The sequence below is a fragment of the Chiloscyllium plagiosum genome, unplaced genomic scaffold (assembly GCF_037043375.1).
Source record: "Chiloscyllium plagiosum isolate Xiang-an unplaced genomic scaffold, Cpla_swu_hap1 HiC_scaffold_10, whole genome shotgun sequence".
NCBI classification, from domain to species: domain Eukaryota; kingdom Metazoa; phylum Chordata; class Chondrichthyes; order Orectolobiformes; family Hemiscylliidae; genus Chiloscyllium; species Chiloscyllium plagiosum.
The window spans coordinates 85,606,843-85,630,783 of NW_028270148.1; the positions used below are offsets into that span (position 1 = coordinate 85,606,843).

The 23,941-nt window shown below is 38.9% G+C and overlaps 1 protein-coding gene across 1 annotated transcript in view; it reads left to right on the forward strand.

Annotated features, from left to right (window-relative positions):
- igf2r (insulin-like growth factor 2 receptor) overlaps positions 1-23,941 on the forward strand; it is a 218,934-nt gene that overhangs the window by 19,619 nt on the left and 175,374 nt on the right. The window contains exons 2-5 of the mRNA XM_043696288.2: positions 1,818-1,948; positions 13,825-13,949; positions 20,290-20,388; positions 23,251-23,380. Of these exons, the coding sequence (XP_043552223.2) occupies positions 1,818-1,948; positions 13,825-13,949; positions 20,290-20,388; positions 23,251-23,380 (485 nt within the window). The remainder of the gene's footprint in view (positions 1-1,817; positions 1,949-13,824; positions 13,950-20,289; positions 20,389-23,250; positions 23,381-23,941) is intronic.

A 23,941-nucleotide genomic window follows, 5' to 3' on the forward strand; every position in this document is an offset into this window, starting at 1 on the left:
GGTGCTGTACAGGACATTGGTTAGGCCTCTGTTAGAATATTGCATGCAATTCTGGTTTCCTTCCTATCATAAGGATGTTGTGAAACTTGAAAGGGTTCAGAAAAGATTTACAAGGATGTTGCCAGGGTTGGAGAATTTGAGCTATAGGGAGAGGTTGAATAGGCTGGGGCTGTTTTCCCTGGATCGTCTGAGGCTGAGGGGGTGACCTTATAGAGGTTTACAAAATTGAGGGGCATGGATAAGGTAAATAGGCAAAATCTTTTCCCTGGAGCCAGGCAGTCCAGAACTAGCGGGCATAGGTTTAGGGTGAAGGGGGAAAAGTTATGAGACCTAAGGGGCAACCTTTTCATGCAGAGGGTGGTACGTGTATGGAATGAGCTGCCAGAGGAAGTGTTGGAGGCGAGTACATTTGCAACATTTTAAAAGGCATCTGGATGGGTATATGAATAGGAACAGTTTGGAGGGAACTCTGCATGAAAAGGTTGCCCCTTAGGTCCCTTTGAAATCTTTCCCTTCGAAATCTTTCCCTTCATCCTAAACCTATGCCCTCTAGTTCTGCACTCGGCCACCCTCGAGAAAAGACCTTGTCTATTGACCCTATCCATGCCCCTCATGATTTTATAAATCTCTTGGGTAACCCCTCAACCTCCGCTCCAGGGAAAACAGCCCCAGCCTATTCAGCGTCTCCCTATAGCTCTCATCTTCCAAACCTGGTAATGTCCTTGTAATCTTTTGAGCCCTTTCAAGTTTGACAACACCTTTCAATAGGAAGGAGACCAGAATTGCACCCCATATTCTAAAAGTGGCTAACCAATGTCCTGTACAGTCGCAACATGACGTCCCAACTCCTATACTCAAGACTCTGACCAATAAAGGAAAGCATGCTAAATGCCTCCTTCATATTCTGTCTACCTGTACCTCTACTTTCAAAGAACCATCGATCTATACTCCAAGGTCTCTTTGTTCAGCAACACTCCCTATATAAGTCCTGCTAAGATTTGCTTTATCTAGAATCAAGGCAAGCAAGTAATTGTTTCAGGGAATCAGTTGGAAGATTGAATATGCTGTTTGCAAAAATGTTTATATAAAGGTCTAATTTAAGACCTGCTCATTAACCGGAACAAAGATTTACCTAACTTCAGATTAGATCATGAATATATTCATGTATTAAATGCTTTGCAATGCAAGAACAAAATTCAAATTAGTTTACCATGCTGTTGATTTTATGTCATTTGTATCCTGCGCACTTCAAAGGTTTGTTCTTAAGCAGACCCTTCCATTTTTAGTCCTATTTTTGTATTCTGGATGTACCAAAGTACTTCAAAGCAAATGAATTGCTTATTGACGTGTAGCCACCCTTTTGTAGATAAGTGTAGCAGACAATATGCGAACACAAGTTTGCAAGTTGTTTTGATGGTTCAGGGAAGAATATAATCGAGGATGGCAGGGGAGTTACTTATTCTTTGTTTAAAAAAGTTAAGAAATTTTTGTTTCCATCAAGGTTTACTCTTCTAAAAGATGGTAGCTCTTAATGCAGCATTATCTCAATACTGTACTGAAGTAGTAGCACAAATTATACACTGCTGGAATGGAGCTCAAGCTCTAAGTGGGGCAGTCAGTCTAGCTGACACCAAAACCATGTGACTGATCTTGTTTTGTAGTAAGCACTTTGGTTTTAATAGTGGTTTTAATTTAAGAAAGAAAATAGTATGTCTGGTTCCAATTAACTTTTTAACTCTAAATGCAAAAGAACCTGGAGTAAAGCAATTCTTTGAAATGCCTTTTCTTTGAGTAATTGATTTTTTAATTTTGTTCAGGTACACTTGGGAGGCGATGGATTCACACAAAGGAATATATTACAAAATAAATCTATGTGCCCCTTTAAATTGTGGGGGTTTGAGTGCTATCTGTGCTTACAGTACTTCACAAAAAGCCAATCATTCAGTCGGTAAGTCTGTTTGTTTTATACCTGTATTTTAATATATTGTCCTGTTTGTCTTATGAACACAATTCTGAATGTTAGTGTACTGAACTATTTCAGTTTAATGGGATAGAATATAGAATTGCTTCAGAATGCCAATCAATTCTATTTGAACACTATCAAATTTTCTTAGGTTCAAACATACTGTTATTGAGGGTTACATCTACAGTTCAATCTGCATGTTTTGATGACTAAAGAGACTACTTTAGTTGTAATTCTATACCCTACAATTTGAATAAATAAGTGCAAATGTTTATTATGTAAATTGGCAAATGCTTTAATACTGACAAATCCAAAATATGGGATGTATAAAGAAAAACGAAGTCATATTAGGACTTCATGAATCCAACCCCAACCTCACCATTCCAACCCCAACCTCACTATTAGGACCTCTTCTCCTGCCTCCGCCATACTCCATCCACTTGGACACCCCGTGCTCATCTGTTACCCACCCTCAACCTCTTTATCGTCAATTGCCACTGTGACATTGACTGCTTCAGCCTGTTCACCCCTCTCACCCACTCCAACCCCTCACCCTTGCAATGCGCAGCCATTCACTCCCTCTGCTCCAACTTCATCATTAAACCGTTGGACAAGGAGGGTTAGTGGTATTTTGGCGCACCAACGTCTACATCACTGAAGCCAGGTGCCAACTCATGGACACAACCTCCTGCTGTCTCGTTGACTAGTATCTCACCTCCCATCACCAAACCATCTCCCAACCTCATAGTCCTGGAACCCTGTACTGCCCAGTTCTACCCCACTAATTTCTGGATGCAGTACATTATCCTCCATTTCTGCCACCTACAATCAGACCCCACAACCAGAGAGATCTTTCCCTCCCCACCCCTGTCTGTGCTCTGAAGAGGCTAGTCCCTCATTAGGTCCACAACCGCTCCCCTCCACTCCCAGCACCTTCCCGTGCTGCCCAAGAGGTGCAAAATTTGCACTCACTCACCCTCCGTCTCCTCTGTCTCCGATTCTCCTGCACATCCAACCACCTCATCTGTGTCCATTGCTCTTGATGTAGTCTCCTCTACATTGGGGAGACAGGGCACCAACTCATGGAATGTTTCAGGGAACACCTCTGGGGGACATGCTCTAAACAACCCCACCATCATGTGGCTAACCACTTCAGCTCCCCCTCCCACTCTGCCAATGATATCCAAGTCCTGGGCTACCTCCAGCCAAATCCAAGTCACCAGACACATGGAGGAAGGACACCTCATCTGCCTTGGTACCCTCCACCCTCAAATATCAACTTACCAGTTTCCTCATCTTCCCCCACCTCTCTTTATCCAAGATCCAACTTTCCAACTTGGTACTGCCCTGTTGAACTATCCGATCTGCCCATCTTCCATCCCACCTATCCGCTTCACCCTCCCATCCGACTTATCACCATCATCTCCCTCCTGTATCTACCTAATACCTTCCCAGCTAGCTCACCCTCCCCTCCTATTTTATCTGTCATACCACCCCCTCGAACATTGCTGATGAAGGGTTTATGCTTGAAATGTCAGTCTCCTCCTAAGATGCTTGCCTGACCTCTTGTGCTTTTCCAGTGCTACACTTTTTGACTACTTCATGAATGGTGTCAGAATAGCTCAAAGCTCGTTCAGGAGGAGTATTTGGTACTTGTAGAATTGCTACTTAACATTTCCAGTCCACAAAGCAAAGTTTAAGAATTGGGTGCAAGTCTGCCTCAGCTGTTCTGGTCAGATCAGTCCTTTGAACCTTTCAGATATGAATAGTTCAGAAGATAGAGACAGTATAAGAACTCCAGGTGACAGATTGTCTATGCCTGTGGGCTGAATTTAAGCTCTAGAAACTTTGGGTTTTTCAACTGGAGAAGAGTTGATAAATGATTTGCCTGTTTAATGTAGATAGTCTGAAACCTATTTCAAATTAAGCTGTCATAAGCAAGTTTATGTGGCTTCAACTATTTGCCAGTATGTTTAGGTGATGTCAAGCTTTTTTACATTCATTTTCGAGGACATGTAGGTTTGATGCCACCTTTCATTACTGATTGAGAGACTAATAGCTGGTAATTGGCTGGGCTAGATTTGTTTTGCTTTATATGCTGGGCAATTTTCTGGATTATGGGTATATGCCAATATTCGCACCAATCTTCAATACTATCACTGGAATGTTGTCAGGACCCGTAACCTTTACATTATCCAGTGCCTCCAATTACATGGAGTGAAACAAATTGGCTGAAGACTGGTATCTATGATGGTAAAGACCATTGGAGGAGTCTGAGATGGATCATCTGATTGACATTTCTGCTAAAGATTGCTGTGAATACTTCAGCCTTATCTCTTACACTGTTGGGCTCATCATTGAGAATGGGGATATTTGTGGAGCTGCCATCTCCAGTGAGTTGTTTACTTGTCCACTACTTTTCATGACTGGATGCATTAGGACTGCCAGAGCTTAGATCTGATCTGTTGGTTGTGGGATTGCATAGGTCTGTCTCTCGCTGTCTGGCATGCAAATAGTCCTGTTTAGTAGCTTCACCAGATGATACCTCATTTTTAGATATGCCTGGTGCTACTCCTGGCATGACCACTTGCACTGTGAACCAGGATTAATCCCCTGGCTTGATGGTAATGGCTGAGTGGGTAATTTGCCAGGCCACAATGTTGCGATTCTGCTGAAGTGAGTCTGCTTCTGTTGCTGGCTTACAATACCTCATGAATGCTCAGTATTGAGTTATTAGCTCTGTTAGCAATTTGTCCCATTTTAATACAGTGAAAACGCCGCACAACGTGGAAGGTGTTCTCAATGTGAAGGCTGGACTTCATCTCCATAAGGACTGATCATAGGATAATGAACTGGCAGGAATGCAAATAATTGCAAGGTAAAGAAGTTTTGAACATCCAGAAGAATTGGAATGGAAAAGGCAAAAAGAATTTGAAAATGACAGGCAGACCACAAATGAAAAAGAAATGTGATTAGATAGGCATGGTCATTTTTTCTGAAAAAGAAAATCCTTTGCATTTTGGAACAGTGATTTGGCACTCTCCTTACAGGGGGCTACTGAAGGAAGGGAACACAAGTGTGCTGGGGGAAATGATATTTGAGCTAGAAGATTGCTTATTATAGCAACAATTTTTAAAAAATTATGTAACAGGCATACAGATGAAAATCTTAGGTGAGATACAAGTCCAAGAATGTGTATTCAAGAGTGGGATACCATCTGGGCAAGGGAGAGAAGTTATTTTCAGTTTCCTTAAAAAGTCCAATGACTTTCAACAATGCTTGTACTTGCTAGTACTATATGAATCGTTCCTTTCGAAGGAACAAAGCATCATTGGTAATATTAATTAGATGTTGGTCACAAAGGCAGTTGGGGAAGCTGGAGGGGAGGTTGGTTTATTTGTACAGAATGGATTGTGTTTGCGTCTGAAACACAGGCTGACCGGGACAACTTTTTTATCTTGTCAATGCTGAGTTTTAAAGAGTGGTGAAGGTAATTGAGTTGAATGACCATACTATGCCGCCAGCCAAAGTTTTAAATATGAACTATAAGCCTTGCTTCCGCTGGAAAATTTCAGCATTTTATGTAGCATTGTGGTTGATGCCTCATTTTAACTGAAAGGAAGTGGAGGTTCTCTGAAGCAGTAGCATTTGAGAACATCTGGTTGAAAATGATGAATTGATGATTGCAAGCGATGTAGACCTGTGTTCGAAGTGGAAGAAAAATGTTGACAAACATTCAGCCAGTCATGCAGTGCTAGGACTAATTTCTAATCCAAAGCCATCAACACAAATTAACTATTGGAGTCTATCCACAGATGCTGTGTATTTGCCAGAATTCTGATTTCACTTCAGATTTCCTTCATTTGTAGTATTTTGCTCTTAGTGCCCAAGCTAATGGAATAGCAAAGGTTGTAGACAGGTCTTTAATGGGTGATTGAGAGGATTTGGGAATTAAAATTCAAAAGCAGCATAGCACAGTACTAAACATGCACAGATTAGCATTTCAGGTGAAGTGGGTTGGAACGTGACTTCAAAAATAATGAAGGTAAAAAGACACTAAGGTAATTCCTTAGGCACTGTATCTGAATGATACATAAATGCTGACCTCCTCCATTATCCATTCATATGATATTCACAGCTCTGTGTACTTGCCAGGTTGACTCCAGACCCCCACCCCACAACTTCCAATATTTTCAGTAAACCAATCACCAGTTCGTTTGTGGGTATATAGATATGGTATTTGCTTTTCTTGTCAATTGGAAGTCTGTGTCTTTGTTTCTCACAGATTAGGTGGACTGTTTAGTACAATTAGAAATTTAATTTTGAAGCAAATGCCACTATGGAAGTGTTGCAAAGTGATCAAGATTGGGAGCTAAATATTCTAGAGTACTTGAAGGGATAGCCCTGATTTAATGTTGGTATAAAGGTAGTAGAAAAAGGATTTTAGCTCAAACTTGAGGTATAATTGAGTCTGAGCTAACAGCAAAGGGTAGAAAAAATTTAGAATTGTGACAAATCTCTCAGCTATAATTGTAGTGTAAAATCAGGAAGCTTAAAGGTACAGGTAGTGGACCACCTTGAATAGAAAAAACAGCTTTGTAATTGCGTCGAGTCAGTACATGAAATGAATGAGGTTTCTAGATCAGTATATCAAGGAGCTAACTAGAAATGTGTAATGAGAAAGTATTATTAAATACCCTCCATATAAAACATTCTTGAAGTGCTCAGTCTGTAAAATGTATATTGGTTGTGATTTATTTTGAAAAATGGGTCTTTAACTACCTTATCGCAGTTTACTTTTGTTATTGAGAAATTATATTAATATTTAAATTTGCTCCAAATAGGCATTCTTTTTAAGCCACAAACCCTTCACAATTTGACAAAATTGTGATTAATAAAGAACTAACGATATTAGGACAAAGCAAGAGACTTGGAATCTTGCCAGCAAGATTTTTCCAGGAGGTTTGAGTTCAGCAAAGTAGCACCAAGAAAATGGTAAGAAAAGCTGGATGAGGATATATCAGCAACATATGAAAAGACATTGAATGTCTACAGAAACATTTACAATACGCTGGGATTAATGAAAGTTGATGTGGACCCAGTAAAGGCAGCTTTAGGTGAAATTATAATGGGGAAGTAGCAAACCAGATTGTACAGGCTTGTCGCCCCTCTCCATTTTGGAAATAATTTATGGACCAGACCAAACCCCCTTCAAATGTGTCAAGGCTAACTTAAAAGCAAGTGTAAGGAGCTGTGTTTCAGATCTAATATGTTGGGTTACACTACTTTAAGCCAAACGCATTTTATTTTTGCTCGACAGTTAAAATTGAGAATTGGTACAACTTTTGCCAACTTAAGAATTATTGGAACAGTTACTGCTTAGTAGTTACTTATAGTAAGCTTCCACAACCAACCTCCTAAGCCTCCACAGCTACTGAAAGCTAAGCTAAGGATCAATACTTGGGCCTTGGCTCTATTATATTAAAGACAAAGATGAGACTGAGTATAATATGTCCAAGTTTGTTGACAACATAAAAGTTGAGCTAGTAAGTGTAAACATGATGCAGAAAGGCTGTAAAGGGGTAAAAGCAAATGGTGTTAGTTGGCAAAGGTATGGTCATTGGAATACAATGTGTGATGTCATGTTCCTTGTAAAATGATTTCTGAAAAGAATCTCCACAATTACCAACAGAAATGCTGAATAAGATTTCACATTTTAAAATGCTTATTTTAAACCAGTGAAAATCAACCTAATGAAGAGATGAAAGATATTCCCAAAGAAAATGCCAATTCTGCTTTAATCAAGGAGTTAGTGCTTTCATTTTCCTGCAAAATATGGGGCCATTTTGCAATCCTCCCCCTCCCCAACCTAATGTCTCATCCCTTCCCCTCCTTCCTGGAGCTAGGATTGGTTTTTACTTGTCCTCACTTTGTACAAACTAGCCTTTCATTCATTCATTGGATCATTCTCTAATTTCTGCCAATGCTGATGTGTCACTTGGACCCCCTCCCCAATCACTCAACTCTCCTCTTCCTATAGAATTTCATTTTTAAGGGTTAGGCAATGAAACTGAGCTGCTTTCAATTTGATATTACTTTAATTTTCTATCATTTCACTTTGTAATATTGTTTTCTTTACATTTAGACTGTTGAAATTTACAATGCAGTTGATTGTCCTTAAGTTTTCATCACTGCAAATGAGTCCAAATATAGATGTCCTCAGCTATTCCAAAATCTGGTTGAGGACATTGCTGTAAATACATCTTCTACCACTTTGCCATTTTGCTAAGACGTTTGTTTGCATACAAGTCAGCGCATTCCACACTTTCACCTGAGTAAGAAAAAGGATTTCATTTGCCCCTCAAGTTCATGTTGTCATTCAAGATAATTTAATTATTTTTAATCAAAACAAACTGGAGAGCTAAGCCCAAACTGAAGACATTATTTTTACATGGAATACGAGAAATATTCAACAATCCTATTCGGTCAGCTTTCCTTGTACTTGTCATTCTGGTTTGTGATGTTACCCTGTCACTGATCTTGCCACAGGCAGGCCTCTTAATCTATGCTTTTTATCCTGTCGCACTTGCCTCTTGCTCTGGAGTGGAGAGAATCCTTAATTAAGGGTAAAATAATCTAATTTACTGGTAATAAAAGTTGTCTCCCACAACATATGCCGAGAAAATAGGAGATTGGAATAAATTCTTTTTTGAATTTGAGAGAAAGTGTGGTCAAAGCAGCTGAGTGTTTGTCGATTTGTGTAGTTTACATTTGTTGATCTTTGTGGTTGATCTTGAGAACTTTATTTACATGTGTTTCTGTTTTTAAGGAAACTAAATTAGTAGTGAATTAAAACTCCAGTATCCCTGGGGGTGTATCTATTGAATGGTGACACTTTTAAAGTTCCTTTCTAAATTAAAGGCCAGTATTGTTTGTTGGAGAGAAGCTTTTTCTGGTGGGATCTCTGGGGAAATATGAAATGTGGCATTATAAATGGGAGACATCCTAACGAGAGACTACATTTCAACACAAGGTGGTACAAGAATACATTAATTGTTAATTTTGAGTTTGAGATTAATAGATTTCTGCTAACTGGAAGTACTAAGCGATGTGAGAAAGGGTGAGTACGTTGATCTCAGGCCCAGATCAACCAAGATCTCGTTGAAAGGTTAAATGGGCTATTTGTAATTCTGTGGTCACTTTAATTTATCCTTCAATGTCTTTTCATAGTCTAAAACATTAATGCATGGAAAATTGTACTTCTCGCTTCAGTCCAACCTGCGAAGCATTTATTTCCCTGTAGCTCTTATCAACCCGCCCCCCCCCCCCCTCCTTTGCTGTAAGCTGAACTCTTGCTCCAGTATTGTTGGCCAGTATAGATTGTGGTCCTAATGATTCAAAGCCTCCGCCTTTTTCTTTTTCAACCCACAATTGGGTTCTGTGCACCATCTCCTGTGCATCTCTAAATAATGTCTGTGTACACTATCCTTGTTTCTAGTTTGTCAATATTTGCTCAAAACCACTTCTCAAATGAGTCAGGGTTGGATCAGTTGCCTCCCTGTTGCTCAAAGGTAGGAACTCCTCCAGAGTGGAGCTGCCCCATTGTGTTTTGTTGCATCTGTTTAAATGGTTGCAATTAAATCCATCTCACAACTTGTCGATGATACCTGCTGTGCAATTATCATTTAAGTTATCCTTGAGGTATGACATTCTATGAAAACCTGAAGACTGGCATATGTTTCTGAGAGAGGCTTTTGCGACAATGTGCTACTAAACCAGCCTTTGGTCCAACCTTGATTGATACAAACTTGATTTTTCTTTCAGTTTTTTTGTCTGAAAGTAACATGGCAGCATCATTATCCTAACTCCATAAGTATGAAATTTAAGAGGTTCATTTTCAGTTCAACTGACAATGAAAAGATCATCTTTTTAACACCTATGGCTTGACTAAACGTAGAGTCAAATATGAGATGCATCAGTTCTGTTTTGGTGATGTGGGAGGTGCTATTTGTTTTCAGAGCCTTTGATGTGACCTGCTACTTTCCATTGTCTTCAAAAGTGCATCATGTGAATGTCATACCTTTTGCTTGAAGAGATACCACCATATCAGATGTTTTAAAGCCGTTCTTAATGTCAAAATCTTTTCTGATTCTAAAAGACTTTGAAAAAACTGTCTACAATGTTGACTGCTTACTTACATAGTGGTGAATATATTGTTGCCTGAACTGCAAGTGTTGAACCTTTCTTCAGTGCTCAAGAGCCTTGGCATGCCTGCTTTCGAATTTAGTGAAAGTCTAACATTTGCCTCATTAACATTGAATTCTTATGCTGCTACTTTGTTGCAGTAGATTTCAGTAATTTCTATCATAAGTTTGACTGCTATTTGACTTGATATTTTCTATGCTAACGTTTAACATTTTAATTGTTAATCAAAATATTCCCATCTTTAGAATCACCTTTGCTCAGTTTGTGTGGGGGATCCGGTCAGTCAGTAAAGTAGGGTGGGTATGAAACCTAAAGGCATTTCCTTCCATTTTACACAATTTTAGAATTTATTTTACTTTATTACTTTGAATGCAGTAAGTTTTAAACAAAACTTAGTTATTTCTTTGTGTTCTGACCATATTAATTAATTCTATAGAATCATAGAAAACTTACAGCACAGAAAGAGACCATTCAGCCCATTGGGAATGTGTCAGGTGAATAAACTAGCCACCCATTCAAATTCCACTTTCCGATCAGAGTCTGTAACCTTGCAAGCTATAGCACTTCATGTGCAGATCCAGATTATTTTTTAAATGAGTTGAATATTTCAGTCTCAACTACGGAACTAGGCAGACACTCAACATTCTAGGTAAATAAGACCATATTACATCATAAGTAGGCCGTTCTGCCCATCAAGTCTGTATTATTCAGCGAGTTCATGGCTGGTTTGACTGCTCAACTCCACTTGCCTTTTCTCTATAATTTCTCCATAATCCTGATCCCTTTACTGATTTTTGACTCTTCCAGCCTTGAATATACTTAACAACCCAACCTTGTAATCTCCCGGTGGCAAAGAAATTCACAATCTTTTACCCTCAGAAGAAACTCTTCCTTATTTGTCTTTAAATGGGTATCCCTTTACTCTGGCATTATGTCCTCTTGTCCTAAACACACACACAAGGAAAAACCTCTTTTTGTCTACCCCTTCAAGTCCCTGAAGAATCTCTTTCAATAAGGTCTTCAGTCATTCATCTAAACCCCAGTGAATACATGCCCAACCTACTCAACTTCTCCACATAAGAAAATGCCTTCCTACCCAGGATTAACTTAATGAACCTTTTCTGGACTGCCCTGCAATGCGTTCTATCTTCCTTTAGGTAAGGGGACTAATTGCCTTGAAGGTCTGTTGTCACGAGACCTTCCTATTGTTACATTCCGTTTCCTTTGACATAAAGGACAATATTCCATTTGTCTTTTATCTGCTAAACGTCGATACTAGCTTTTTATGATTTAAAAATGAGGACACTTGAGTCCCCTTCTGCAGCTTTCTACAGTTTTTTCTCAACTTAAATAATCAGCCCCTCAAACTGATCCTGTGACTCCACTAGTTTCAGGTTTTCATCCTGAAAATGCAACCCCCCAAATATATTGCATCTACTGATCATCCTTTGCTTGTTATCTCAAATAATTTGATTAATTTCTTCGTTATAATTTCACCTTCAAGCAGTGCTTACTCTGATTATATTGTTTCTAAATGCTCTGCTACTACGTCCTACTCTAACATTTTTCCAATGGCACATGTTAAGCTGGTTGGCCTACAGTTTGTCTTTTTTAAATTACCTTTCTCCCTTTGGATAAGGGTGTTACATTGGCAATTGTCCAATCACTGGGATTTCTTGAAAATCAGAGGATTATTGGAAAATGACTCAGTGCATTTTCAATCTCTGTAGTTAGTTACTTTAATACCTTAAGATGCATCCTGTCATGTCCAGGGTATGTATTAATGTTTAGCCTCATTAGTTTCCTAGTTTTTTTGCCTGTGATAGTTACTGTATTTATTTCCTCTTCATCTTTTACCCCTTAAATTGATGGTTTTTGGTGTCCTCTGCTGTCAAGAGGAATGTGAAATATTTACACACTACTTGGCTATGTCTACATTATTATTTCCCCAGTCTCATTCAGTACGGGGTCTCTATTCACTTAGGACTCTTCATTTTTAATATATTTGAAGGAGCTCTTTTGTCCATTCTTCTGTTAACAGCTTGTTTACCCTCAGTTTATTTTCTTCCTCTTTGTCATCTTTAGCTTTTAAGACTCTTACAATCCTCTGCACTACAATTCTTGTCACATCAAGAATTTTAAAAAAATTAACACTGTCCTTAACTTCAATGGTAAATCCCCTTCCTGAATCATCCTTCTTTACTGGGATACATCACTGCTGTGTGACATGTATTTTCTTAAGTCTTCCATTGTTCATTCACTGCATTTTCTGCTAAACTCATTTCCCAGTCCATTCTAGATATCTCTGCCCTCATTAATTTGTGGCTACCCTTATTTGAATTTAGCTTAGTTGTTTCTGAGACAGGTTTCTCACTTCGAAACGGAGTGCTGAATTCTGTCATGTAACTGTCACTATACACGATTACATCTCTTACTGATACCATTTTTTAAACCTAGTTTATACACATTACCAGATTCAAAATAGCTTCCCATTCTATTTGGATCCATGTTTTGTTCTAGGGAACTGTCCTGAATAGTGTTCATAAATTCTTCCTTGTTGATGCCTCTGCCACTTTGATTTTTCCCAATTTTACAAGATCAAAGTCACCCATGATTAATATACAGCCTTTTCATTTGCCTTCATATGTGGCTCAGTGGCTAGCATTGCTGTCTCACAGCACCAGGGATCACAGGTACCTGGGATCAATTCCTGTTCTGGATGACTGTGCAACTCCACACAGACATTCTCCCCGAGACTGCATGGGCTTCCGGGTGCTCCGGTTTCCTCCGCAATCTAAGTGTGCAGGTTAGGTGAATTGGCCGTGCTAAATTGCCCATAGTGTTAGGTGCCTTAGTAAATATACGGTAGAGGAATGCGTCTACGTGGGTTGCTGTTCGGAGGGTTAGTGTGGACTTGTTGGGCTGAAGGGCCTGTTTCCATACTGTAGGGCATCTAATGTAATCTAAAATGTAACTGACATAACTGCACCTCTGTTTCCTTGGATTATGCCTCTATTTATGTGAAACCTTACTGAATGATGTCTGAAAATCCCTCGCATCTCATCAACATTTCCTCTATCCATTTAAGTATTCTTCAAAAATTGCTTGCATTTGCTAAAGACTACTGATTATCAAATATTACTGGATGTACTTAATGAACCCATATTGCTCACGAATTTCATCTGTTTAAGAATGCTACAGTCTGATTTTCTATAACCAAAAGAATGACAATCCTGAGTTCAGACAACATTGCAAGACTGATGTGAGCCTCTGTTTTTCTTGTTATATGTATCTCTTGCTTTGTTCCGTGAAAGCAGTTTCTCCTCACTTAACTTTTTTGTTTAATCTTGTGTATAAACAGTAAAAAGAACCGTTGTACAATATCTGGGCCACACAGTTGAATTACCTACCTAATGAAGCTGGAACTATTTACTTGAACTATTTACTTTAAAGCTGTCTTTTGTATTGATTCTCATTGAACACTCAAATGGGCGTATTTTAGATGAAATAAACTGAAGTGACCCCTGTGTTGAACCTTGCATCGGTGACCAAATTCATTTTTAATTTTCAAGATTCCAGGTAAATGGAAAGTAAGGTAGTAGCCGAATCTGTCCGACAGACTCCGTTTAGATAACATGTCTGTTCCCTCGTTTTAGGTGATTTTGCACTCCGGACTAGAGGAGTACATCATATTGAGTACAACACCACCCAGAAATGTTCAAAACCGAACTCTAATCAGACTGTCCAAAGCAGCATTAATTTTTTATGTGGAAAAACATTGGTGAGTATGTTTGTTGTATCACCTTCATACTGGTTTAAAACATCAAGCAACATTCAAGTAGAATATTGAGGCTGATACTTTAAAAATCACAGATTCTGTTTAACAATATCAGTATGTCATGTGAATTTTATATTGAACTTAAGAGCTAGTATTCAAACTGTTTTTATCTTTTGTGAAAGCTACTTCAGTGTAGAAACAGGGGCAAGAAAGGTTAGCATGAAAAGTCTGCCTCTCCCACCCCTTCCTAATTAAGATGAATAGAGGTTGCTTAGCACAGTTGGTAAGTGAACATTGTAGATGTGGATTTATACAATAGATCAATCTTTTGAATCTGTGTAATAAAAACCAAAGCACTATTCACATGAGACCTTATGCATTTCTGGCAGGTATTCAAAAACATAGTCATAGAGATGTACAGAATTGAGAGACCCTTCGGTCCAACCCCTCCATGCCGACCAGATATCCCAACCCAATCTAGTCCCACCTGCCAGCACCCGGCCCATATCCCTGCAAATCCTTCCTATTCATATACCCATCCAAATGCCTCTTAAATGTTGCAATTGTACCAGCTTCCACCACACCCGCTGGCAGCTCATTCCACGCACTCACCACTCTCTGCATGAAAAAGTTGCCCCTTAGATCTTTTATATCTTTCTCCTCTCACCCTAAACCTATGCCCTCTAGTTCTGGACTCCCTGATCCCAGGGAGTTTGCCGATTTATTCTATCCATACCCCTCATAATTTTGTAAACCTCTATAATGTCACCCCTCAGCCTCCGAAGCTCCAGGCAAAACAGCCCCAGCCTGTTCAGCCTCTCCCTATAGCTCAAATCTTCCAACCCTGGCAACGTCCTTGTAAATCTTTTCTGAACCCTTTCAAGTTTCACAGCATCTTTCCGATAGGAAGGAGACCAGAATTGCACGTAATATTCCAACAGTGAGCTAGTCAATGTTCTGTACAGCCGCAACATGACCTCCCAACTCCTGTACTCAATACTCTGACCAATAAAGGAAAGCATACCAAATGCCTCCTTCACTATCCTATCTACTTGCGACTCCACTTTCAAGGAGCTGTGAACCTGCACTCCCAGGTCTGTTTGTTCAGCAACACTCCCTAGGAACTTACCATTAAGTGTATAAGTCCTGCTAAGATTTGCTTTCCCAAAATGCAGCACCTCACATTTATCTGAATTAAACTCCATCTGCCACTTCTCAGCCCATTGGCCCATCTGGTCAAGATCCTGTTGTAATCTGAGGTAACCCTCTTCGCTGTCAACTACACCTCCAATTTTGGTGTCATCTGCAAACTTTGTAACTGTACCTCTTATGCTCGCATCCAAATCATTTATGTAAATGACAAAAAGTAGAGAGCCCAGCACTGATCCTTGTGGCACTCCACTGGTCACAGGCCTCCAGTCTGAAAAACAACCCTCCACCACCATCCTCTGTCTTCTACCTTTGAGCCAGTTCTGTATCCAAATGGCTAGTTCTCCCTGTATTCCATGAGATCTAACCTTGCTAATCAGTCTCCCATGGGGAACCTTGTCAAATGCCTTACTGTCTAAGGATTTGAAGTTCTGTACAGTTCAAGCAATTTCCTTGCAGGGCTAGTTTTAAGTGTGCACAGATGAAAAGATGATCTTTCTTCATTAGATTGCTGTAGAACTCTGCTCATAATAAGACAAATATCAGTTAATGACTTATCATTGTTGCAGCCTCCATTGGTCTGCGATGGATGGTTGGAATGACAGAAATAGAAAAGGCTCTGGTTATGGCAACAATGACATTAACTAAAAAAAAAATTCGTGACTGGTAGTACCACAGACTGAGAAATATATTTTTGTTCTGAAGAGTTGTAACAGATACTGGAGTCAAGGGGATAATGTATCTAAATTGCTATTTAGTGTAGAGATCACTGTAGAATGCCACCTTAATCTGCACAAAAAGGATAGCATGGATTGGTATCCTTTTGTGTTGTGGTGTGTGAAACCATTCGCACAGTAGTAAGAAATGGTGAGATTAGATATTGTCATAATTTTACACCAGTGGTATCACTTGCAAATCTGACCTGTTGATGTTTTCAGTATACAGTCAGTTCTTCCAGAACATGATAGTTGTGTTCCTGTGTGATCCCACGTTATACAAAAATCTCGCAATACAAATAGCACATAGTGTTGGCGATGCAATCGCATTATAGCCAATGCATACTTTGAAAGTTTATGCTTTAGAAGCAGCATTCCCTACTCACCCAATTGCGTCGCAACCAATTTGCATTAATCAAAGTCACATTACGGCAGAACTGACTATTGAAATTTCAGTCTAAATGGAAATGACTTTCCGTTAAAACAGGTTTTCTTTTAAAGGATTCATTTTTTTCTAATAAAAAATTGTGCTCCTAACTTATTCAAACGTTTGTATTTTACTGAATCTGAGCCATTTTGAGGGTTGAAAAGTGAGGTGTTGGAAAAGCACAGCCGGTCAGGCAGCATTCGAGAAGCAGGAGAGTCAACGTTTTGAGCATAAGCTTTCCTAATGAAGAGCTCATGCTCGAAAATTAGACTCTCCTCAGATATTGCCTGATCAGCTGTGCTTTATGAGCACCACACTTTTTGACTCCTCTTCAATATCTGCAATCCTTACTTTCTTCTCATTTTCAGGGTTATTTGGATTAAGATTGACTTTTGTTAATTGGTTAAATATTTAGTATGTGGTCCCATCCTTGACAAACAGGTGCTTTGTCTGTGAAGTAGGTGGATCTGGTCCTGCAGAGTGCTGTTGTATAACAGGGTCAAAGGTTACAGATTTGTAGCTGCCTCTTCAAGAATACATGCTATTTGCAGACCAATTGTCATTCTTTAATTGATTAGCTAGGCCTAAGTCTTGTTTGAGACATTTTTCTTTGTAAAATTCATTAGGTTTTCTGTTTTCACTCTCTGGGTGATGGGGAGTGGGCAAGGAGGGATTTGTTTGCTAACTTCAGATATTTCTGGCTGTACTGTTCTTGCTGGTCTGTAGCAACAGCAGGACACAGTGAGGTCTGCCGATCAGAGTTGTGTTGCTGGAAAGTCTGATGAAGGGCTCTGGCTCGAAACATTGTTTTTATTTGCTCAGATACTGCCTGACCTGTGCTTTTCCAGCAACACACACAAGGAGAAAGTGAGGACTGCAGATGCTGGAGATCAGAGCTGAAAATGTGTTGCTGGAAAAGCGCAGCAGGTCAGGCAGCATCCAAGGAACAGGAGGGCTGAAGAAGGGCTTATGCCCGAAATGTCGATTCTCCTGTTCCTTGGATGTTGCCTGACCTGCGCTTTTCCAGCAACACACGCAACAGCAGCTCAATCAGTCTGAGATATTATCATTAGGCAGTTCTTAGACTCCTGGTGGTGTTCTCAATAATATAACATTCTCATACTCCAAAACAAATGTAAACTTGTGCAGTGTGTTCCTTATAATACAATGGGTGTGTTCCTCTGCAACCACATGTTACAGAAAATTGCTATACCCTTTTTCCAAATAGCATCCAAACAATTAATCAGTCACATTATAGCCAATTTGTGTTGTTGAAATAGTTTTTACACTAGAACAACCTGTTCAGCATAATATGTAAAACACTTGCATTTCAGGTTGTGCAACTCTCCTGGTATTTTAGTAGTATCTGACTTCCATCCAGTTTATAGTGCAAAAAGGAAAATGTGGTCCCTTACAACAGTTTGAAGTTGATTATCATGCTGAAGGATGTATGGTTTGTGGGAGTAAGTGAATCAGTGTAATGGATTTTACTTGATTTCTCCTCACCCTCCCCGCCCTTGTGCAAGTCTATAATCGTAGCACTTCCAAAACTAGTAAAAGTCTGTTTTTGTTGGCTCCTGTACAAAACCTACCTGATATGAAATTTAGGGTTTTAAGTTTTGTCCAGCTTAGACATTGGAGTAAATCTATTGTGAGGCCTTGTACTTTTAAACCCATTTTCTGAAAATGAAAAGCAGCTGGGCATGAATGCATTGTTTCTCAGCAGTGGAGTATGTACTTGTGACTTTCACACTTCAAAATATGAAATAAAATAGGCTGTACAGAACTCAAAGCATTTTAAAGGTAACTTGTTGCATTCTCAGCTGACTTTACTGTTTTCTGAAATGAGATGTTAAATTAAACATTACAGTCTTTGTACATTTCCCTGAAGGTATTTGCTTTTCTCCATTCATTAACTTCATTAAATTTTGTGGAGCTTGCATGTATCTCTTCAAAAGCAGTTTTTCTGTGCATTTGTGAAGAAATAGAACTGTACAGCATTGAAGTTCAAAGTTTAATTTTAAGTTTTGAAGACCATCAAATTTAAATATATTTTCATTTGAGGTTTTGTAAAATATGCTATCACCACTGGATTTTTTTTAACCAAGGTAATGCACTAGCTCCTGATGGCTCTGGGTAAATGCACCACATCTGCCTGGTTTACACAACTCCGTGATATTTGGGATGTTTGATCTCAATTGTCCTGAGTGTTACACTTAGCACACCGGCGTGTATTTTTTTGATTAGGTGGGTGAAAACATGACAGGTAGAAATGTCCATATACATGCAGCTAGAAAGTACTAGTGGACATCAGTTGAGAGGGTCGCGCTTGATTGCGGTCTGTTTAGATACATTGTAAGGATTGTGAAAGGGAGATGAGGTGAGATAGGCAAGTAATTCTCCATCTCTTAAGAATATTCTCTGAACCCCTCTTGTCCTGCTATCCCCTTCATTGGAGTCCAGAGGAGCTTTCAGTACCCTTATCCTCTCTTTTTCCCCCCCCCCCCCCTTTTATTCAGGTGCTAATGATATCAACTCTGCCTCTGTCTGCAAAAGATCAGCTCTATCTCCATCTCCAAGGAGCAAAAGACTGATCCCTCAAAGGATGCCCCAGTCAGGCTGTTTCCTGCACCCTGCAGGGTTCAGGGGAAAATAAAGTACTAGGATTTTGGAATGAAGGGTTGGAGTAACAATTAGGCGGGGACTTTCTTCACTGGAGCGTAGGTGGTTGAGAAGTGACCTTAAGTTTATAAAATCATGAGGGGCATAGATAATTAAACAAAGATGTTTTCCCAAAATTGGGGGAATTCAATATTATGGGGCATGTTTTTAAGCTAGATTTAAACAGGGCATGAGGGGCAACTTTTTTTTAGTGGTTAGTGTGTGGAATGAACTGCCAGAGGAAGTGGTGGCTGCAGGTACAGTTGCAACATTTAAAAGACAATTGGATAAGTACATGAATAGGAAAGATTTGGAGGATATGGGCCAAACGCAGGCAGGTGGAACTAGTTTAGTTTGGGAACATAGTCCACACTGACCAGATGGGCCAAAAGGTCTGTTTCCATGCTATATGACTGAGTGGTGCTGTTTAGAAATGATAGACAAAGCCTTGTCTTTTACTGTCCTTCCAATCAAATGTAAAGTACAATTATTTTTTAATTTGAGCAACCAATTGCTTCCATCAAGACTGAAATATAGGATCTCCAAGGCAGATAGTTTGACTATTACCTGAATGTAATTGTTCAACATGAAACTCTTCTAAAGAAAATCAGAATGCTTGGGCTATACAGCAAGTTTGGCATTCTTTAAAAGAGAAGCAGAGCAAGTATTTCAAGTTGGTGATCTTGTTTATCCATGTTTCCTATTTTGAAGTTTCCAGAATCCATTTTGCCTTTAGTTAGGAAATTGTGCAAAAAATATCAACCTAATTTAAATGGGTATGAGTTCACAATGTACAATGCTTGTAATTTAAGTTGCTAATTAGCCTCCTGCCGAATCCATTAGAGCGTTTCGGCTGAGAAAGTTTGCATTTATTCAATAGATGAGTAAATGACCTGAACTTACCTGGGACTGTTTTGGCCTTGTACTGTGGTGTCATGTAACTGGGAAATATTCTGTCCCAGTACTGAGATTCTCTAGACAAATAATTATAAATTGTAGTAACCATGTTGACTAAATGACCTGAATCAAATTATTGAACTCGATATAGCAATTTTGTTTATAGTTCCTTTTAGCATGGAAAATGTTGAAACGAACTTCCCAGCTAGAGTGCAGATAATAACTAGATATAATTGAGCCAAAGAATATCTTCCCATGGAAGAATATTGTGAACTTGATTGGAAACTGTGCGCATGTTGGATTTTTAAAGTGGAGAGGTTTGCTACAGAACACTCCATTCACTTGAGAACTGTTCACACTTTGAAAGATTTGTTAATTTAATTTGTTTACTGTTTGCTTATTACTGATTTGTGTTTTAAATTTTGCTACCAAGGAAGCTACCAGTTCAACGTCATTCTGCTGGTTTTAGGTAATTCTTCTTTTCTTTAAACAGGGTAGCCCAGAATTTGTGGCGACTTCTGAATGTGTGCATTACTTTGAATGGAAGACTTTTGTAGCCTGTAAGAAGAGCACCTTCAACCCCCAAAAAGAGGTAAATGCAAGTACCCCACGTGTTGGCATATTCTTGATCTGCTAAAATCTGAATTGGGGCTATAAGTAATGATGTAAAATTCGCAGGGGAGTGAATGATGCTTCCTGAACTACTCATACTGGTGATAAGTATATGCGATTGAATTAAATGTGTTCCTATTTAATTCAGCATTATTTTTGAGTATTTTTGAACTAACAAAATCGCACTTTCAAGTTCATTGTGAAGTGGCTGAACCTGAATTGTGATAGTTCAGATAGCTATTGGACTTGAGCATCCTTCATTATTGCTAGTCACTTTTATTTCTCACTTCAGTTATCAGATAGAGGTTTAAGTGCCTAGCAGAGCAGTTACTATAGTTATTTTAAAATGTAACTTAATTTAAAATGTGCTTACTATATTCCAAAAGAATTACAAAAGTTGGACATGTAACTAGCTTTCAGCAAATGGAAAGTGGAGGGTAGCGATAAAGAACAAAGAAGGTCTAGTTTGTGAAAGACAGTGGATTACTAAAGAATTAATAGTGCAAGTCCAAAGATAATGGGATAAGGAAAGAACTGAAGGATTTGGATAGAGGAACTTCGACAAGAATCATGAGTATCTGCTGGTGTTACAGGAAGCAGTGTGCAAAGAAATGTCACCAGATCATCACTTCCTTTTGGCCTTGAGTCAACACCTGTCATTTAATCCCCTTCTCCCCACCCTCCCCCTTCCCCTTTTTCATTTGCTCAAAACCTTTTAGAACTGGGATAGGTTAGAAATTTTAACCTGAAATGCTAACAATTTCTCTTTCCTGAGATGCTGCTTGACTTGCTTGGGTTTTCCAGCATTTGCATTTGATCTTCTTTGGTCCATTGATTGGCTGAAGATTGTGCCCCATTTGTCCACTAGGTCCTATCTCATTCTGCTTCAGTCCCTGTGGCGATCTAATGGCTACAAGTCTCCTCAGATAAAGGATTGAGTTCTATAGGTGATAACCATCTAAATACAGAACTCTGCCTGCCTCTGAAATGATTAAAACGGTTCTGAAAATAACCTTGAATGTTTGACTTTCCACATTATAAATTAAATTTTTTGTGTATCTAGTTTTTACCACAAGCAAAAATATGAACTTGTACATTTTACATTGACCTTGATTTTTCTCCTTTCATTCTCTTTTGTAATTATTGTCAATTGTATTGCAGAAACTGATTATTTCCTCTACCTTATACAGTCATCACTTGCAAAGAAATCAGAAGTACAGACCCTAAATTACATACAAACTCAGACTGCATAGCATTTCTCACTCAATTGTCATGATGCAACAAGGTGCCATTTGGCCCATGTCAGTATTGGCTCTTCAAATGAGCATAATTACCTAGTGCCAATCTACTTTCTCCCTGTACCCTTACATGTTTGTCATCATAATCATCTAATGCCCACTTGAACGCCTCAATTGAGCCAGTCTCTATCACATTTCCAGGCAGTGCATTCCATATCCTAACTACTCGCTGAGTTTTTTTTTCTCTCATCACCTTAAACTATTCTTCTTGTTCTTTTATGTGTGGAAACAGGTTCTCCATATCCATTTGCATCATCATCAACCTGCTTGTGGCTTTGAAAAGCTTTATCACATTCTCTCAGCTGCCTTCTCTCCAAAGAGAACAGACCCAACTACTTCAATCTGTCTTCGTTATTGCAGTTTCTATTCCTGCAACCACTTCAGTAGATCACTTCTCCACACTCTTCAATGCATTCATGTCTTTACTGCAATATGGTACTCAATTGTATACAATGCTCCATCTGACAAGTATCTTATACAACTTTGACATCACCCTCTTTGAGAATTTTTCTTTATTGTCCTATTTCTGATGTGGATGGGTAGCCATGTAGCTAGTACGGTGATCTATAAGCACACGATAATTAAAGATTTCCTCTCTGGTTTGTGCCACCTGTGAGCTTGCACTGTTCTAAGAGCCAGCTGTCAATCATCTCTGCTTGATTGCTTGCTCTTTCCTTGTCTATTACTTTTATCAGAATTAGTCAGGAATAGTTTTTTATTTAGTCACATCCATAGAAACAAGTTAGTTTGCAAATATGACTACATACAATGCTTCATTCAATGTAGTTGGACCTTGAATATTGTATCCACCCAGGCATGGCCATCAGGCAGCAGTCTCTTTCTGTTCAAATTCTGGGGTGTGTGCTTTCTCTGCTCCTACCTCTGAGATCCAAAGTGATGCATCTAATTTGAAAAAAAGGTTTTGGCCCTGTCAGACATTTTACTCCATCACTTGCACAGCCATGAGTAGTGTTGTGGGTGACACTCCAGTGGCTAATTGAGCTTGCAAGTTGTAATTGTTTTTGTAATGGTTCAGAAAGCAAACCACCTCACTTCACTAAGGTTGTTCGCTGTTAATAGTTCATGTTCACTAGGCTTCAATTGATCCTTTTAAGAAGTATTAGTAAATTGAAGTGGACAGATCTGCAAAAGTGATTTCCAACAAACTGTTTTGAAGCAAATTCTTTAAATTGCTCACTGAATAAGCCTTTTAAGTAACTCAATTTTTTTAAAAATTGCCATATTAAGAGCATATTCTCAAATGTATTTTGGGACAGTCAGTCTGAATATCTAAGGCAAACTCCCCTCATTTTCTATCCATTGCTTTTCAATAGATGGGAAAGCATAGCAACTAAGCATCAGTTCTCAGAACGAAGCTAATGAATTAGGATCGTACAGGAAATGTGCATTCATCAAATTATTATTCGTTTGTTTTATGATAATTCGGGTTTTAATTAAGATATTTATTCTTGATGTGACAGATGTTCCTTGATTGAACTTTAAAAGCATGTTTATTCATGTTCACTTAAAATTAACTCTTTAAGGTTCCTTGTTACGTCATTGATGAAGTTGGAAAGAAACGTGATTTGAATCCACTCATAAAGATGTCGGGAGGCTATTTGGTTGATTCTCCTGATGATGATGATTTGTATATCAACATTTGTAGAGATATAGGTTAGTTACCTTTTCTCAACTGATCACTTTCTCTAATTTGCATTGAGTTCATGAACTTTGTATCCTATTTGCTTTACCAACTTATCAATGTCACTCATTACTGCTCCCTTTATGAAATCAAAGAATGAAACCATTTAACATTTTCTAAACAAAAATTGACTAATCAAACTTAAAGCTAAAATTGATAGTTCAGATGGATTGCATCTGTGTATTTTGGGGGTTAGGGAAGAGATCTAAAAAGCTAATATAGAAATGTAAGATTTCATTTGAAACAAATATTGCCCCCAAACCAACCTACCAGAGTTCTCTGAAGAATTATTAAAGGGTAGGCAAGATCATATTTTGATTTCCAACATATCTTTTGAAGAAATCGCATGCACTGAAGCCAAGGTGGAGTTGGGGCAAGAAGCTGTTAACAAAATGGGGTTGGGGGGGATGGGGTGGATGAGTGGGTGGGGAAGCGGTTAAAGAACTTTCTCAGGTTGGCAAGTGCTGTTCCATAGGTTCAGTTCTGATTTTTTGCCTGCTGTTTTATATAAATGAGTCTGAATTTGGATGTAT